The sequence below is a fragment of the Apiospora aurea genome, assembly GCF_038362705.1.
Source record: "Apiospora aurea strain CBS 24483 chromosome Unknown utg000010l_segment0_segment0, whole genome shotgun sequence".
NCBI classification, from domain to species: Eukaryota; Fungi; Ascomycota; class Sordariomycetes; order Amphisphaeriales; family Apiosporaceae; genus Apiospora; species Apiospora aurea.
The window spans coordinates 360,490-378,050 of record NW_027117397.1 but is presented as its reverse complement, the minus strand read 5'-3'; the positions used below and the strand labels follow the sequence as shown (position 1 = coordinate 378,050).

Here is a 17,561-nt window from a genome sequence, read left to right as displayed (position 1 = left end):
GTTTCTCGACTTGATTCGCTCTTTATGTGCTCTACAATTTGATGTTGATGTGAATCGGACTTAGCTGTGTTGCCGTCGCAAAATCCGGCAATCTCCTGGCATGGGAAGAGTGTGACCGGAGGGTCGGAGGATCATCGTGGTTTGCCTGTGCCGTTCATTTGACGGCAATTTATCGCCGATGACGCCGGTCGGGTAACCTCAAGCCAATGCTCTCTGCTCTGACCACCCGCCATCCTCTTTGTGTGACGCACCGGGTTCAAGGGAAACTACTGCCGAAAGCGTCAAGGCCATGGTCACATGGTGATATTGAAGATGAGGCTGTAGGCATTTGACGTCCCCATGATGGCGAACGCGCTGCTTTTCGTGCAATATCTCCCGTGAAATGATCGACGAGAAGCGGGTCCATCGACTTTGACCACATACCCAGTGGAACAAACAGTCGAAAACGGTATCTCAATGGGAGTAAATCATACTGGATCCGTACAGTGCGGCCTAACCCGGTGAGAGCGGTCCCTCTGTCATCAAGGGGACTGATACATGGCGATGGTCTTACTTGATACCTCTTGCAGAAGTATTCACTGCGCAACAGTGGAATGGACAAGAATGGGGGATGATGCATTGGTAGCCAGTAACTTGACCCACACGAAATCAACAGAGAGCGCACAACAACGACAGGGAATGTCAAATGTCAACTTTTTGACAGACAAGGTAGGAAGTATGGGAGGCCTCATCATGAAAGGGCTGCTTGGACTTCGGGCACAGATCAGCAAAATGGCTTGGTGGCAGTTGTTTGGTGAGCAGGCAAAACGAATACCACGTCAATGTGGAAGGATGCAATGGTGGTGAGGGTGTAATTCAATGGAGGGGCAGATATGGAGGTAGTCACACCACTGTAGCGGATGGGATGGGTTATGGAGCGAGATGTTTCTCAAGAGAGGGGGATGTCAACCTGCGGTCAACATAGTGGACTGCAGATGCAATTGCATTGCATCGTTGAAGAGCTGGAGAGGCTGGAAGAGCTAAGCAGATGGTAAGAAGCAACCACACCGCCACACGTGGCTAAGCTGAGTCGAAGGTACGTGTAGCTCGAACTTGAAGGCCCAAGAACGTCCCAGAGTTTCGAAATCTGCATCCTGTCCCGAATCTCCCGAAGAACGGATTATTCGACAAGCCAAGCTTGTCCAGGTGCCTGTTAGGCGGAAGATAAACAAGAGCAGCATCCAATCGCATGGTGAAATGAGTCGGCTCCGATGTGACCTTTGGGCTTGTTGCCTGGTGCCTGAATCGTACAACCCACCTGCCCTCATTCCAAGAGATCAATGCACGACGCTGGGGCCATGCGATCGATGGATGCCCTTTGTCTCCGTCCGGCTTCTGTCAAATGTGGAGGGGAGGGAGGAGAGGAAAAGGTGGAAATCGGCACTGCAGCTTCGTTTCCGCCAATGTTCCATACCCGCGCATGCACGACATGTCCACTCAGGATATGCACCTTTAGCATGTCTGCCTCTCGATTACGTACCTGGTGTAAAAGCTGCACATTGCCCTTGAACAAGAGGACGATATGGGTAGGTTCTTAGACCACGATCGGAGCACGCGACAGCTGAAGAGCTGCTGAGTCAAGCACCCAAGGTACGTTAAATTACGTGGCCGTCATGTGACAGTCATGTGCCTGTGCCTGGGCCGCCTTGGATGCTCATTTCATGTTTCGAACGGCTTTTTGGACGATGAAGGTTGGGGGAGGGAGGATGAATGGCTGATTCCTGAATGGACCTCAGTCTGGCCCGCCTTCTTTTTAATAATGCGGCTGCCTTATGCACTTAGGGAGCCATTCAATACGGCGCAAGCGCAGGTGCAGCGGGCCTAGCGCCGCGGTCGCTGTGGGTGGGAGTGGTACAGGCGTCGCAGTAGCGCCTTGGACCTGTGCAGGGCATGACCATCGCCGTCATTCATCCACTGCAGCTAGAGACAGACTCCAAAACCTCGTCTCTTCTCCCCCGTTTCAACGTCTCGACTCCAACACAAAATATCTAGACATCCGTAGCAGTTCTCAAATCCCGCCCTGCTCTGAAGGTTTCTGCTGCATCTCGGTGTTATCTTTCCTCGCTTGCGGTGCTATTGCGACTTTGCGTTCCTCTGCATTTCCAGAAAAGCCCACCGCCCCTTCGAGTGGATTGTCCACCATCCGTCACAGCGAGTTACGAGTCACGAGTCACACTCAACCCCGACGAAAAATGGCGCCACCCGCCGAGATCACCATTCCGACGACGTCGCTGTCCAAAAACGACGACGGCTCCAAGCCGTACACCCTCTACAACATCACCCTCCGCCTGCCGCTGCGCACGTACGTCGTCCAAAAGCGCTACAACGACTTCGCCGCCCTCCACCAAGCGATCCAGACACATGTGGGCACACCGCCCCCGGCACCGCTGCCCGGCAAGTCGTGGTTCAAGAGCACGATCTCGTCGCCGCAGCTGACCGAGGACCGACGCCGGGGCCTCGAGACGTACATGCGCGGCATCGCCGAGAGCCCGGACCGGCGGTGGCGCGACACGCCGGCCTGGCGCGCGTTCCTGAACCTGCCCAACAGCGCCAGCAACAGCGCGGCGTCGGTGCGCGCGGGCGGAGGTTTTGGCATACCGAACCGAGACGCCGCGAGGAATGCAGGTGCGCAAGACCCGGGTACGTGGCTGGACCTACACAAGGAGATGAAGGCTGAGTTCCAGGAGGCGAGGCGGTGCCTATCCAGGCGAGATAACGCGACGGATAATGCGACGGCCCTGGAGGCCGGTGCGGCGGCCAAGAGGTCGCTCGTCAAGGCGAGCGGCTACATCACATCGCTGGGCGACGGGCTGCGAGTTATTGCCGAGAGCAAGAGGCTGGGCGAGGGCGAGATACGGCGACGGAAGGATCTCCTAGCGGCTGCCAGAGTGGATAGGGAGGACTTGGATAAGCTCAGCAGCTCCATCGCACCGAACATGAAGGCAGGAGCACTTGGCAGCTCGGGCATGCCCTCAGCGAGCGATAAGATGGCGCTTCTGGGCGGTGCCGGCGACCGGCCGCGGGCCTCGGGACGGGTTCTCGGTGCGCCGCTTCCCGAAACGGACAGGACGCGAGAGCTCGACAACCAGGGGTGTTGCAGCTGCGGCAGCAGATGATGCAGGAGCAGGACCAGGACGTGGAGAGCCTGACCAAGATTGTGCAGCGGCAGCGGGAGATTGCGGAGGAGATCAACAGCGAGGTGGCGCGGCAGAACGAGATGCTCGAGGCCGTCGACGACGACGTGAGCCGGCTCGACAAGAAGACCAACATCGCCAAGAAGCGTGTCAAGAACCTGCGATGACGGGACCTCCTCCTGAGCTTGACCGTGCGGGGGACGCTGCTCTGGATCGAGGTCTTCGTGATTGCGGTCCAGCTCGCTAGGGGGATCATGGGATGGACGGCCTGGTGTATCAGGGCCGCGCTGGTGCTGACCCGTCGACTTATCTGAGGATGATGAAGGAGCGAGCAAGTCGAGATGACTGACTGTTGCGTTTGTGTTTACCAAGACGAGACGAGGCGTACCAGGATTTTTGAACTTTCCCCCAAGAAGCGAGTTTAATGCATCATTTTTGGATCGGACGCAGGCATTGATTTTCTGTCTTTTTCTTCGCGCGCTTGGGTTGTGGAAGCGCGGCCATTGGAAGGAAGTATGATACCACACCATAGAGAATGTTAATAACCATGATAGCTACGTACAATATTACATAGTCAACGATTGATACACAAACTACATTTGAGTGCAACCTTCCTCATTGTCCGTTCGTCCATTGCCGGCCTACCACAGCTACACCGTTAGTGGAGTAGTTCCTTGGCTCGTGATGATCGCTGACGCCCGTTCTGCTAGCTCATGCCGGTGGCTTGCTCTCATTCTGGACAAACACCTGTACTAATCTGTGTAGTATACGTCCTAGCGCCAATGCCAGGGTTTCGCCGATGCATGCACTATATTGGATGTTACCAGCAGTAACCTGTACTGTCAATAGATTCAGTGACAGACGCTGTGCAGGCCACGGCAGACGAGGTCGTCAAGCAAGAGCTTCTTGGCCCTCTTCCTTGGGCACACGCGGGATATGCTCCAACATCAGCCAGCGTGACGACGGCCTCGGAGTTGCGGACGGTGCCCTCCATGGGCGGCCGCACGGAGCACAGGCTGCTGGCGGTGTAGTACCCGGGGAACCGCTCGGGCGAGAGCTGCTGATGGGCGTGGCGCCGCCGAGACGAACCATTTCGGCGGAGATAGAAGAGCTGCGTGGAGCAAGGTACGCTCAAGTATATATCCCCGGAAACAAGGCATGGCATTGCATTGGAGGGTTCCAGGCTCTTTCCTTTGCTCATTGTTCTGCCGGGGTACTAGTTCTGCGTTTTTGCTAGTCCCTTGGCTTATTATGGTCTCCGTTCCGCTGGCGTAGACAAGGGCCGTGCTTCGGTCGCTGATGATCTGAAGAGACATCACCGAGGCGATTGTCGCCTTGACGTTCTTGGTGTCGTACATGCGTGGTTCGTGGTCGACTGCGCCGCCGAGGTTCCGGAGCATCACGGAGTCCGTGGTTTCGGTTCGGGACAGAGTGTACAGAGGTGTTGGGCGCGGTGCCGCAGTTCGGGGTGGTTCGGGGTGGTTCGGGGTACATGCGAAGGGTAGAGATCACCGAGTTAGCTTCGTGGTCTATAGCCGGTGTATGTGCAATATAAGGGTTATAACCAGGGAAAAGGGTGCATCTCTATCTCTGCTTGGTAGACGCGGTGTGTTGAGCAAGAAAAGGAAGGCGACGAATGCAGCGGCATGGAGACCAGTCCCATGGGATGTAATTAGATGGACGGATATAGTCGACGTTCGGTTCACCGAAAAAACCAGGTCGTCAACAACAATCAGCTTGGTCTTGCGATCAGAGCTGCTTTCGGTACAGGGGATGTCATGTTCCATTACATACCTGGTTGCCAGGGGGTGCTCCGTTTGAGTGACTTGCTTCTGCTGGCCTGCGCCGGTACGAGTCCAAGAGTAAAAGAAGAAAAAGAAAGAAAAGGAAAACTACTAGGGGTGGTAATAAGGGGTTGAAGAAGCAGCAGCTTCCGGCCTTTCATCAGCAGCTTTGCCGTACAACAGGACATAGCAAGAAATAGCAGGACGGTCGTTTGATCCCTTTATCCTTTCGCTATCACCGTCTCGACTGAACGTTGCCGACGGATAGCTACTACCGCCCGCCAAACTCTTTCCTTCGAACGACACGGCTGGTTCAAAATAGTGCAACGGCCACATTTCCCGCTTTGGCAGGATAATGGTCCGCGGGGTCTCATTCCGTACGCAGTGCTTCCTGTTCGCGTCTGTCTGATTGTATTGAAGTGCGGAAGCGCCTCCGGGCGGGCACCGTGCTGGCGCTTACCAGCTTGTCCTTGGCCATGGCCGCCACACTCTCTGCGTGTCCGACTCTCGAGGCTGCAGCAAAAGTGTTGTCGAATTCGGGGGAGGGGTAGTAGACCTTAATGCCCTATTCTAACTGCTAGACATCTTTTGCCGTCTCCGAAACCCTCTGCAGGGTGTATCCTGCGGCCATGGCCATGGCGCGGCCTGCTCGGAGTCAGGGAGCACATATTGTAGCTCAATGCTCTGTTGTGGTCGCAGTGTCGATCTGCGTTGTTAGACACCCCTTGCCGTCCGCCAAGTCCTTTTTACGGAGAGTCCTGTGGCCAGGGCGATAGTCTTGTTGGGATCGGGGAGGAGGGACACCGGCTCGATAATCTGTTGTGATCACCGTGTTAGTCTGCCCCCGTAGAATCCACTTGCCGTGCGAGGCATGTTCTCGAAACAAAAGGGGAACCAGAAGGAAATGGGCTACGCCAGTTTTCCTAACCAAGCACCTTGTTCTTCCCCAAGCTCCCGTGAGAGCCCAGGCACACTAGATTAGGACAAGTCATGGAGCCAAGTATTAGAAGCAATTCCGAATTGCAGATTCCTACCAGGCACTGGCCGCCGCCGCAGGGTTATGCACTACCCCGTACGGTTCAGCCCCGCGAAAACGGAAGAAGAAGCTATTGCGCCATTTATAACCCGGCCGAGTCGCTCGGAGGAAGGAGTTTCGTCGACGATGGTATCCACTCGCCGGCGGTCAAAGATACGCCCCAGCGCCTTCGTAGAAATGCAACCGCTGGTTGTTGCTGCTGTTGCTGTTGTCGTGTTAGTTATACTCCGAGCCTCTTGAAGGCAACGACACATGCCGAGTTCGACGTACTATCCGACAGAATCAGGCGTGAATACCGCGACGTACCAGAAGTTCACAAAGGTCCCGCGAACGGATCCCTGCTGCCAATTGAGTACCTCGTCACTTTTCTCTGTCCCCCCATTTTGCTGCCCAGACCCTTTACGTATTACCCCGTCGTCTCTTCGCTGACAAGCGTCCGCCCGTTTCCTCGGAGTTGTAACGTGGGCGGATACATGTCGGAGTTATGTACAGCTGTCGGCGTTTTGCGGCGTTCGGTACGGTGATCCGACTCTGTCGGTGGTTTGCCGTACGGTGCGGTTCCTTTCGGGCTTCGCTAACGGCTGCGGTCCGGTTGGCCAGCTGGATAGGGAGTTGGGGGTACGAGGCGAGAGCGGAGAAGCTTGAGGCACCGAAGGGATCGACGTACTGTGCTGAATACCGTCTGGAGGTCGGCGGGTGTGTAGTCGTTCTAGTCCAAGCCGTTGTTATTCTGCTCTTGAAACATCTTGTCAGCTCCCGCCCATGTATCAACCGTGGCTACACTCCGAGTGGAAAGGAGACTTGAAGGGCTCATGAGAATAGAAAATGACTTAGCTGTTGAAACGCGAAGGGTCTGCTCTGGATTCCCTTTGATTGATTACTTGCTTGTGGGTAAGGGGTAATCGAAGGCCTTTTGCCGAAAGAATTTCTTCTTCGCGACTATACTCGTTGGCCGATTCGTTGAGCAGAAAGCGACTGTATAGGAGTAATATCAGCCACATATTTTCAGGTGTATTTGCCGTTCTTGTGATCCTCCCAATGCAGTGACTCTTGCCGCCTGTCTCGTAGGGCTGGCCCCTTTCCTCCGAAGCGCATCTATACTGTCTTGGTCTAGATGAAAGGCCAGGCATATTCTTTGCAGGGATTCGGATGGTCTCGTAGTCAGGACAGTTTCCGGTAACTTCGGTGTGGTATTCTGTTGTACAGGCGGTACGTAACGGGGATCGACCGGTCTGGAAACTCTTTGTTTTGTTTTACTGTTCGACGGTATAGTTAGCACACTGGGTAGATTGTGTTGTCCGAGACCAAGCTGCCTCCAGAACATAGTCGTGGTATCCGGAATTCGTATCTGCCTTCCGAGCATTGTTGAAGGATCGTCAAAGGCTCGTCAAAGGCTCGTCGGAAAACCAAAGGAGACGAAATGGAAGAAGAGTCACTATAACGTACCACGAATAGTGTTACGGGAAGCATGGAAGGAAACAGAGCGAGCCTGGCATCCCAGGTTGCAGGGCAATCCTAGGTAGCCATGTAGAGGAATACTCTCGTAGTTCCCATAGGCAAATAGTCGAAGTAATGCGTGTTTGCCAGAAGGCAACATGTACTAGTCCTGTAGGCAGTCAGCAAGTCTCCATCGCGAAACGTCCTGCTGCTCTCTGGAGGCTAGGGGTTGTCTGCCTTCGCGCCAACCCCTTTGACGCAAAAAGGCACAACAACGACGACGACAACATCAAGAAGAATAGAGGAGGAGGGATCATCTAAAAGGGTTTCTGCCCTGTGCTGCGAAGCGAATCCTCGATGCAGAAACCACCACTGGGCTCGGCTTCGTCCGGAGACAACCGGCTCTTGGAGTCGCAGCGACTCGGGGAAATTAGCACGCGTATTTCGTGAAGAGTCGATTTAATTGCGCTGTTCACGTTAGGCTGCTGCCAGTGGGAATTATGTAGTGATGCCGTGCAATGTTCGAAGGACAGGACGGTTTTCGTAGTTGCTGGAGTCTTCGTGTTTGGTGGATCGGCGTTAGTAGTCTCCGGTCGCCTATAGCAATTTGCTCCCCACGATCCTTGTCTGCGAAGTTGGGTCTTTCAGTGTTGCCGCCTTGGATTTTGTCAACACCGCCGCCATCGTCCAGGCTGGTACTCATCGTTGTGGGCGTTGCGAAGTCTGTCTCTATCGCTGCCGGCTTTGTCGGGAAGGACTGGAAGGAAAGCACTGTTAGTAAGATGCAACCCCTATCGGCTGCCCCCCCTCAAATAACCCATACATTCCGTAGTTTCCCACTTAAATCGGTAAGATTTAAAACTTAATATAAAATTGAATAAAATAGGTAAAAATATAGAAATTTAATTATAAAATAGTAATTAAAATAAGAGAAAATTAGGTATTTAATATTAAAATTTAAAAACTTCGTTAAGGTTTTTTTTATAATAATTTTAAAAATATAGTAACGTGGTTTACTATTACGCGACGTATATCACTTGGCGACGCACTTTTTTTACTTCTCGACTTTTTTATATAAATTAATTTAATTATAACGCTTGAAATTAATTAAAACTATTCGCTATTCGATTCCTCGCTTAATTTTATATTTTTTTTATATATTCGCGCATTGTGACCTGTCTCGCCGTAAACACTATAACGCTTTTTACCGGTCGCTCTCCGTTTTAACGAACCCTTATTTTTATTTTTATTGGGCGTTAAACGCTTTTTTTTTATTTTTTTCGTTTTATAGTTATTGAGATTTTTTAATAATAAGGGCTTTTTTAAACTGGATTCGCGATTTTTTAGCTCTTCGGCGTTTAGAAAGTGCTAAATTAGCCTCTTTTAGTATATGTATTTTATTACGTATAAGGGTTATTTTATAGGCTATTTTGGTTATATTTTTCGCTATTTAGTTTACCGTATTTAAAATCGGCGTCGGAGAGTTTCTTTAATGGGTAGATACCCTTTTTTTAATATAAGTAGAGTGCTTAGTTATTTATTAGGGGTTGGACGGCGTTTAAAGGTCGTAAATACTGGCCGTCTTTAGACGGGATAGGTTAAGTGTAGGCGTCCGGAGACGCATATTTAATTTATTAATTATTTCGTTAAAATTATAAGGTATTAAACTAGATACGTTGAATTTAAATTTAATATTAACTTCCGTAAAAACAGTAAAATGCGCGGTTTTAAAGGCGATAAAGAATTCGAGCTTAATAATATAATTTATAAAAACCTTAATAAATAACTCGATTTTTTTCGAATAAATACGCTTTAAAGGTAAATAAAGTATTATATTAAGAAGTTAGAGTAAGTGCGATAAATAGGGAGGTATATTAATAATAATAATATCGTTATTTTAATAGTATATCTCGAATTCGGCCGAAATATGGTTTTCGTGGCCGTTAAGAATTAAAAGGCGGTAGCGACTTTTCGTTTACGATTTAATATATTTATTAAAGTGTTTAATTTAGTTTAAGCTTATTTCGTTATTAGTTTAATTATTAAAAGTCGGCTTAATTACTTAATCGCTTAGTAAATCGGTTTCGCAGGACTAGTTCGCGAGGTAATATTAGCTTTAAACGATTAAGAACGGCGGAATGTATTAACCCTACGAATTAATGTATTTAATCGCCGTTATTTATTCCCGATTATTAAACTGGATCGACTTCGCTTTTTTACGTCGCTCGGCGCGTATTACGACGAGTATTAACTCGATTATATTTATTATAAAGCCGGTCTCGTCGAAATTCTAGATATTTTCGTCGACGATCCCGTATTTCGCCTTTATATTCGCGACTAGCGTAAATTAAATAGAAATAACTTTAAAATTTTCGTAAAAAGCCTTTTAATAATCGTACCGACGATTTATTTTAATCTTTAAGTCCGGGTTACGGTTAATAAAGCGCTTAACTTAATACTTATCGACGCGGTCGCCGCCGCGCGACGCGGTAAAAAAAATTAGCTATATTTTTTATATTAGCGAAATCGGGAGGTATTCCTCGGATATTTAAATTAATTATATATTTACGAAATATTTCTTTTTTAATTAGATTTATTTTACGTCGTTTCGATCGGATTTCGCGTTTTAAAGTTCGGCCGTAAATTCGATAGCGTAAAATTAATTCGGGTATATTATAAGCTTTTATTACTACTCTTTAGTTTATTTAATTCGATCCGTTTCGTGTCGCTTAAATTATTAAAACTATTCGATTTTCTTAGGATTAATTAAGCATTATAGTTATAGAGGTATTACGCGTTAAAGTTTAATTATATTGGAATTAAATTAAGGTGCGTCGCCAAGTAATATACGTCGCGTAGTGGTAAACCACGTTATAAATTCGTGAAAAATGAACTTTTTATTAAAAAGAGATATAAACATTACGTAAATATAATATTTAAATAACTATAAGAAAAGGAATTTTAAAAAACGAAGTTAAAAGCTAATTTATTTAATTTTATAAAATTATTTTAATTTTTCATTTAAAGTTTACTAAGAAAAGTTTCTTAGAGAAACCTTTATTTAAAGATAAAATTTAAAAAGATTTTTTTAAAATAATAATACTCACTTAAGTCGATAAAATAAATAGTAAAAAGTAAAATATAAAAGTATTAAGTAATAAGAATAAATAATAAAAAAGATATTTAAATAAAAAAAACCTTTAATATAATAATATATTTTTAAATATTTAATTAAATAAAATAACTATTAAAATATAAATTTAATATTTATACGCGTTTAATATAACACTATTAGCGTAAAATATAAAAATAATTTATTTAATTTATTATTTAATTTTTAAGTACCATTTACTTAAAGGGTTAACGAAAAGGGGGAGGGTTAGCCGATAGGGGTTACATTTTAAACTTAGCACTTATACTTAGTACACGACATAAAACTACCTAATGGACTTAGCAGGCTAATAGGATAGCCGACACTGAAGCCTTTAGTCAAATATACCTAGGGGTACGTAAATTAACGGATAGTGTAAAGGTAGGCATTTCCTATTAATCCTGGTACTACATCGTGTATCAGCCCCTGAGAGCCGGAATGGCACGACAATATAAATAACACGCCACAATTCCAATTTTCACCATCCCATCAGCTCAGGTTATTGACTATTGCAAAACAGGAACCATTTTATGTCACTAAAGGTACTATATGTTTATTACAGACACGGATGGATTGTCCTGCCAACATCCACGTACTCACAGTCTAGGAAAACGGATATCAGCACACCTTCCACACGCTAACTGGGTTGCCCATTCTATTTCTGACTACCTCGTCTGTATTCCCCTCACAACATCTTCCAAGCATCGTTTTCCGTTCTCTAACGGATTAAGAACCTAAACGAACGCTTATTCTCTGTGCCAGAATGACTCCATCCGATATGGGCTCTGCTTCATCGACTCTATATGGTGATAGCGACCACGACCGCACCTTCAAGGAAGGAGAGGCGTCAGTACTAACCTGTCCCCTTACAATCCCATGCCACTATCCTTCTAACCTTTTATTCCTATTTCCAGGTGCGTTGGTTTGGACTTTGGACATAGTAGCTCCAAAATGAGCATGGCCTATTATCTGGGAAACAGCAACCTTCCCCATTTGCACCGGATTCCTATCCATGCCGACAACGCGAACGCCCATGTTCTCGAGCGACAGAGCGACCCCCACCAGCTTCTTGCCTCTGCGGGTCGATATAAGGATATATGGGTGACGGGCTGGCTATCCCGGGAATGCGACCAGCGGATCCCACTCAAGTCAATACTCACGTACATCGCTGGTACCTCGCGAAAGCGTATCATGGAGCAGCTACCTGGAGGCAAGGCGTTACACAGCATTATGGAGGCAGACAAGTCGCTGAATAGCTGCACAATGCGAAGGCTTCTTGTCGAGCACTTCCAACAGCTCCATCGATTTGCAGAAAGCGAAGCGGAAGGCAAAGGGGTCAAGATCAAGGTGGTTGTGGTGACATTCCCAAACTATCTCTGCGCGGACGAAATGGATGATTTCTTCGAGCAGTACAGAGACACGCTATTTGAAATCATCCAGCCAAGCTGGGGCGATCATATCCGATATGAGGCTGTTAGCGAGGGACAGGCCACGGCCTTGTACGCTGTGGAGCCGTGCGACGACTTATACAGCAAAGGTCCACGGAAGAAGCGACTGCAGGACCTGTTTGGGGGCTTGGAAGCCAGCGAAGGGTTGAACCTTCTTATCGCAGATAATGGCGGCAGCACAACGGTACGTCTGAGACTCTACAATTGATACAAACAGACACAGTGGGCATTGACTGGTACGAGTGTATATCAATCATGTTCATTGATTATATAATTTGGCAGCCAATGATCCAAACCCCAAAAGTTCATCAATTCACATGTCCTCTAGCTTCTTCGCGTTATCACTACCTTGGCGGTTATCACCTCCTCTTTGCACTGTCCATGCTAATCCGAGTAGAACTTTCAGTCGCTTGGCATCTTCCTCGACAACTCCGGGGAGGTCCTGCACAGCCAATCCAACGTACCAGTCGGTATAGCCACCGGCTCCAAGGGAGGCAGCAACACAGTCAATGAAATTGTGGACATTGAAATCCGAAAGAAGCTTTGGAGACATATCTATGAGCAGAACTTAGCACCAGGCCAATTAGCCGCCATGTCAAGGAATTTCGACCGACGAAAGAGAGAACTTGACTATGCCAGGGGTATAGCGCCAATCACCTTCACCTGCAAGACTGTTGAAGGCGGCGCAGATACAGTTGATGTGGTAATAGGCGGGTATGTCATCAGGGCCGCCATCGAAGCTGCTTTCAACCCCGGGATCGAGTTGATCAAGAAGGAGATCGAGCGAGTGACGAATCTCGGCAAAGACTTTGCTGTCTTGTTCTGTGGTGGGAGCTACATGAACCCAGGCCTATGGCACGCAACGAGCAAGATGATGGAGGGCATACGCAAGAATGCCAAGAAACGAAACATCGTCGTCAATTGGGCCTTCATGCGGACGGAGCCATACTGGTCCAGCGCCGTGTCGGCAGGCGCTGCCTTATCCATGATGCATTTGCCTGCCGCCGAAAGTCTCCTACTCAACTCCGCCTTGGGTATCTAGGAGGTAATATACCACCGTGGTTCATGGGTAGGCGGATGTGAAGCCGACGTGCTTTATCACGGCCATAACCGCCGCAACTCGGTCGTCGATATTGACAACAGCAAGCCAAGGCGAGCCTCGGAACGTCTGTTTGAACTGGTCTGCGATCCGCTCTATGGCGAGCGAGTAGACGTGAATCCACGTGATGCCAGATTGCCTGCGATCAAAACAGGAACAGAACAGGAAAGCTACGGCAGGTTCTGTGTGTACGATGTGGGATAGTGGCTTATGCCCGGGGATCTACCTCAAGGAAAGGTGCGGCTGCGGCTGAGTCTCCTCAAGGAGGACGAGGAAGGGCGGCCCAACACGGACAGGTTGTCATTCTTGCTTACCGCCCAAAGGGTCAACGACTTTGGAAGCAGACTCAATGACGCCCGTGACAAGAAATGGGTCCTTCGGCTCGTGACAGCTCCCCCGACCAAGCTGCTACAGGTGGACGACAACGTTTGCGAGCTCCCGGTGTGGTGCTCCATGTGTGAGGGCGAACTGGAATCGGCACGATGCTGCGAAACTTGCCCAGACTTTTGCATCTGTGAGAGCTGCCATCTAGACCTCTGTTTCAATACCCACAAGCACCAGCATAAGAGCTTCCCTCCACTCGTTATCCCAACCCACGACTCAGCCAAGGGCGTACCTAGAAACTTAGAGAGTGGCCCACAGCGTCAAGAGTAACGACTGGGTACTTGGAGCGACATATTTACCTTTTTTTACTAGCACTAGGGCTAGATAGCAAGAAGTCATTCGTTTATGAGATCGTGAGGAAGATGTGGAGTATTTACAGTGCCTCCGCTATCCTTCGTTATAATCGCCATGGTATGATGTATATTAGTGCTAATTATGAATGACTCGGGGGTTCGTTTGAATCCTAGAGTTTCCATTGTTCTAGACTTTTTTCTCGCATTGTGTATTAACACTTAATGCCATGGTAAAGCCCTCGGGTTTCTAGCAATATCGACGATTATCATGTGTGACTAAGCGATCGAGAGTGGTATAAACCATTATGAGGACACTGTTTAAGTTATTACAAGAGCACAGGCAAGATATCCAGCTGAGTAGGGAACCTTTTTCTTTTTTCTTTTTGAAAGGCATTAAATGGGCGTTATACACGATAACCCTGACCCGAACCCGAACCCGAACCCGGAGCGTTGTTGTAACCCTCTAAGTGACCAGTGTCCTTTGAGATGCTTATTATGCAGAACGTAGCGTTATAACGAAGAGCTGGTGACCTTGTAGCGGGTTGATGACGCCTCTTATATTAATATTTGTATAGGTCTAGTCACAGGAATAGTTCAATCTTTCAAGTACTGGTAATACTGCAGTTTTGTAATCATCGGAATAAACTCTGGTTATCGCGACCAAAGTGGCGGGTCTGCCTTTTCTTTTACCCCTACCACCGATAATCCTCCAACTACCTGTTACGATTGAGTGACATAGTCCGAACTAAGGACGCCTGCGTGGTCAGTGGCAAGATACGTCTTTGAACTCTGGACTAACTATTGGCTCGGTACAGGCGGATTAGTAAGTTGGTAATCCAACGTGGACACGGCAAATGATAGAAATCCCAACTAACTAATGGCTCTGATTATATAATTAATAATTAACACATAAAACATATTTTCGAGCATGCCTCCTCATTATCACTTTATCCATTGCTAGCCAAGCGCGACCACACCTTTAGTTGGTAGTCCCTTGGCTCATTATGATCTCCGACGCCCGTTCCGCTAGCGCGTACAGGGTGACCGTGAGGTGACCGCTGATCTGAAGAGGGATCACCGAAGCGTCCACTACCCTGACGTTCTTGTTGCCGTACACGCGGAGCTCCGGGTCGACGACGCCGCCTAGGTCCCGGGACATCATGGCGGCGGTGCCGAGGCCGTGGTGGTTCGGGGTAGCTGTGTCAGATATTAGGGAACCCCTGAGTCAGTTCTCTAAGCAACCTAGGGCCTGCGAGAATGGGTGTGATCTTTCCAGGGCCACGATGGCTCGGGGAAAGGAGAAGGGGGGGGCGGAAGGAACATAACGGGCTGTCATGATATGGTAGCAAGGGAGGTTCGGAGGAGTGGTAATGGACGGACATTGTCGATGTTCGGTTAAAGGGAGCGAGCAGGTCGCGTACTATACTACGCACACCTAAACGGCGATGGCATCGCCGGATGATTGGGACATTTGCATGCCGCTAGCACCGTTGCCACACGGCATATCCAACGAATTGAGGAGGGAAGATTGGCTTACCCGTATTTGCCAAGTGCGCCTCCCACTGCGCGTCCGTCGCATTGTAGTTCGGCAACGCCTCCGGACCGGGCACCGTGTTGGCCCCCACCAACTCGGACATGGGCGCCGTCCTCCAGAATTTCTGTGCGGCGCGTCCAGCGGCTACGGCGATGGTCTTGTCAAAGTCAGCAAGGAGGTATTGCGGGTTAATCACCTGTCAGATCATGCACGTGATGTTAGTCTGCGTTCTTATGCCCTTTCGATGATGGATAATGAATTGCTCCCCAGGAGGGACAAGGTGACATGAGAAAGAGCGGGCCGACCGGCGATATCTGGGGGGTGTCGGCCGCGTATCTGGTATCGAACCACTAGATTCCCCGAGAGAACGAAGACACTCTAAGCGATGGAGAAAGCGAGGACGGAAACAAGCAACAGGGATTTCCGGCAGTAGGCCATTGCTCACCGGGTCGCGGCTCCTGCGGCCTAGGTGAACGCTGCCCCGCGAGAAGGGGAGGAGTGGCCACCATGCCGATCCGAACTGGCCGGGCCTTGCGAAACTGATGATCTCGGTGACGGTCGCGTTCTTCGCGAAGATGAGGTCGTGTTGGACGCGGAGGACGTGCTCCAGCGCCTTGGCGGAAATGCGATCCCCGTTCGCGGCGGCGATCTGCGTGGACCAAGCGGGGATGGAGTCGAGGTTGCGGGAGGCGAGAGCGGGGAGGTTCGCTTCGCCGAATAGGTCGCCCGCGGTCAGGAAGGTGGCGTAGGGGGCGATGGACCCTGTATCGAGGTCGTCTGGTGTGGTGCCGTTGTAGACCAAGACGATGTTGGGCTGTTCCTGGAAGTTCTCGCCGACGCCCGTGAGGTTGATGATCGTGGGTATACCGAACGAGGAGAGGATACTGTACTGATTAACGTTCACGTTCCTCCTAAGTAGACGATTAAGACGAATACGAGGGGGGGTGAGCGAATAGGAATGGAAGGGTAAAGGGTAATGCGGCCTTACTCTGGATTGCCTACCCCTGACTGTTCGAGGATCAGGGGCGTCCGAATCGCTCCCGCCGATAGAATCACTTCCTTTTTCGCCACAACAGTTACCATATTCCCATCCGGAGTCTCGTATTCCACGCCTCGCGCCACCACCGTCGCGTCGCCGTTCTCATCCATCTGCCCCTGTGACGTGCCACACCCGTCGTCCTCCCATACCACCCGTTTCACCACCCCCTGAACGATGTCCAGGTTCGGCCGGCCCGCTACGTCCCAAAAATACGCCCTCGCCGCGTCCTCGCGCACGTCCGCGTCCCGGTCCACCGTCATGGGCCATGCCGCGAACCCCCGTACATCGCCCCCGTTGGGGTCGCGGTTCCATCCCTGTCCTAGCGCCTCCCACGTGGTACGCATCCGGTCGAACAATGTCCCGTTCAGCATTTCGTACGGGTAGCTTGTACGTAGCGGCCCCGAGTTCCCATGGTACCGCGGGATCCACGACGCGCCTGCCGCCGTTTGAGCCTCGGTGGGAGGGGAGAAGGCCTCGCTGCGAAGATAGTACGGGTACATGGATTTCCAGTCCCACCCGGGGTTACCGAGAGCGGCCCATGCGTCGGGTTCGGCGGCGTCGCCGCGGAGGTACGTCATGCCGTTGATGGTGCTGGTGCCTCCGATTGCCTTTCCCTGGTGGTACTCCAGCGAACGGTTCGCGAGGTGCGGTTGTGGGGTCGTCTTGTCTATACACGAGATTGGTTAGAACCTGCGCCCGCTCTATACGAATACGCGTAAGCGATGGTGCGCGGCCGTTCATGGGCCGAGTCCAAACGGCGAATAGAGGGCGCTAAAGTATACTGCTAAAGGGTCAGTCGGGGTTTTTGTAAAATCCAGGTGTATGTTTCCGGGGTGTTATATACCATTGCCAGTCTATATGGGTATTGAAGGGGACGGTAAAGGCGAGGGGGCTCGTAACGTTGGGGTTTGCATGTTCGTCGCCCCCCGGCTCAATCACTAACACGGAGGTATAGGGGTCGGCGGACAGCCGGTTGGCAACGACGAGACCCGCTGTCCCGGCCCCGGCAACGATATAGTCGTACGGGCCGCCTCCGGCCACGGCGACACGGCCGTGTGCCGCGGCCAGGATCAGTCGCAGTGCCATTGGTCGGCGTTCTACGAGGCAACTACGCATGTCGTCGCGCGGGTAGATCCAGATGAAGTCGATAGTAAGTGGGGGTAAGAAGTTTGATCGTTTGCCT

The 17,561-nt window shown here is 50.1% G+C and overlaps 4 protein-coding genes across 4 annotated transcripts; 2 read left to right on the top strand and 2 right to left on the bottom strand.

Moving 5' to 3' along the window:
* Positions 1-2,231: 2,231 nt before the first annotated feature.
* PG986_014145 (uncharacterized protein) lies at positions 2,232-3,340 on the top strand (the record flags this gene model as incomplete). The annotated part of the gene is made up of 2 exons (XM_066850367.1): positions 2,232-3,081; positions 3,129-3,340. The coding sequence occupies 2 exons, from the start codon at positions 2,232-2,234 to the stop codon at positions 3,338-3,340; spliced, it is 1,062 nt and encodes a 353-aa protein (XP_066692605.1).
* A 780-nt stretch (positions 3,341-4,120) lies between these two features.
* PG986_014144 (uncharacterized protein) lies at positions 4,121-4,573 on the bottom strand (the record flags this gene model as incomplete). Its single annotated transcript, XM_066850366.1, has 1 exon — positions 4,121-4,573. The coding sequence occupies one exon, from the start codon at positions 4,571-4,573 to the stop codon at positions 4,121-4,123; it is 453 nt and encodes a 150-aa protein (XP_066692604.1).
* Positions 4,574-11,359: 6,786 nt separating this feature from the next.
* Positions 11,360-13,071, top strand: PG986_014143 (uncharacterized protein; the record flags this gene model as incomplete). The annotated part of the gene is made up of 3 exons (XM_066850365.1): positions 11,360-11,427; positions 11,496-12,213; positions 12,427-13,071. 3 exons carry the CDS (start codon positions 11,360-11,362, stop codon positions 13,069-13,071), a joined length of 1,431 nt encoding a protein of 476 aa, XP_066692603.1.
* A 1,713-nt stretch (positions 13,072-14,784) lies between these two features.
* Positions 14,785-17,464, bottom strand: PG986_014142 (uncharacterized protein; the record flags this gene model as incomplete). Its single annotated transcript, XM_066850364.1, has 6 exons — positions 14,785-15,002; positions 15,343-15,535; positions 15,785-16,250; positions 16,328-17,045; positions 17,086-17,149; positions 17,255-17,464. The coding sequence occupies 6 exons, from the start codon at positions 17,462-17,464 to the stop codon at positions 14,785-14,787; spliced, it is 1,869 nt and encodes a 622-aa protein (XP_066692602.1).
* Positions 17,465-17,561: the final 97 nt, after the last annotated feature.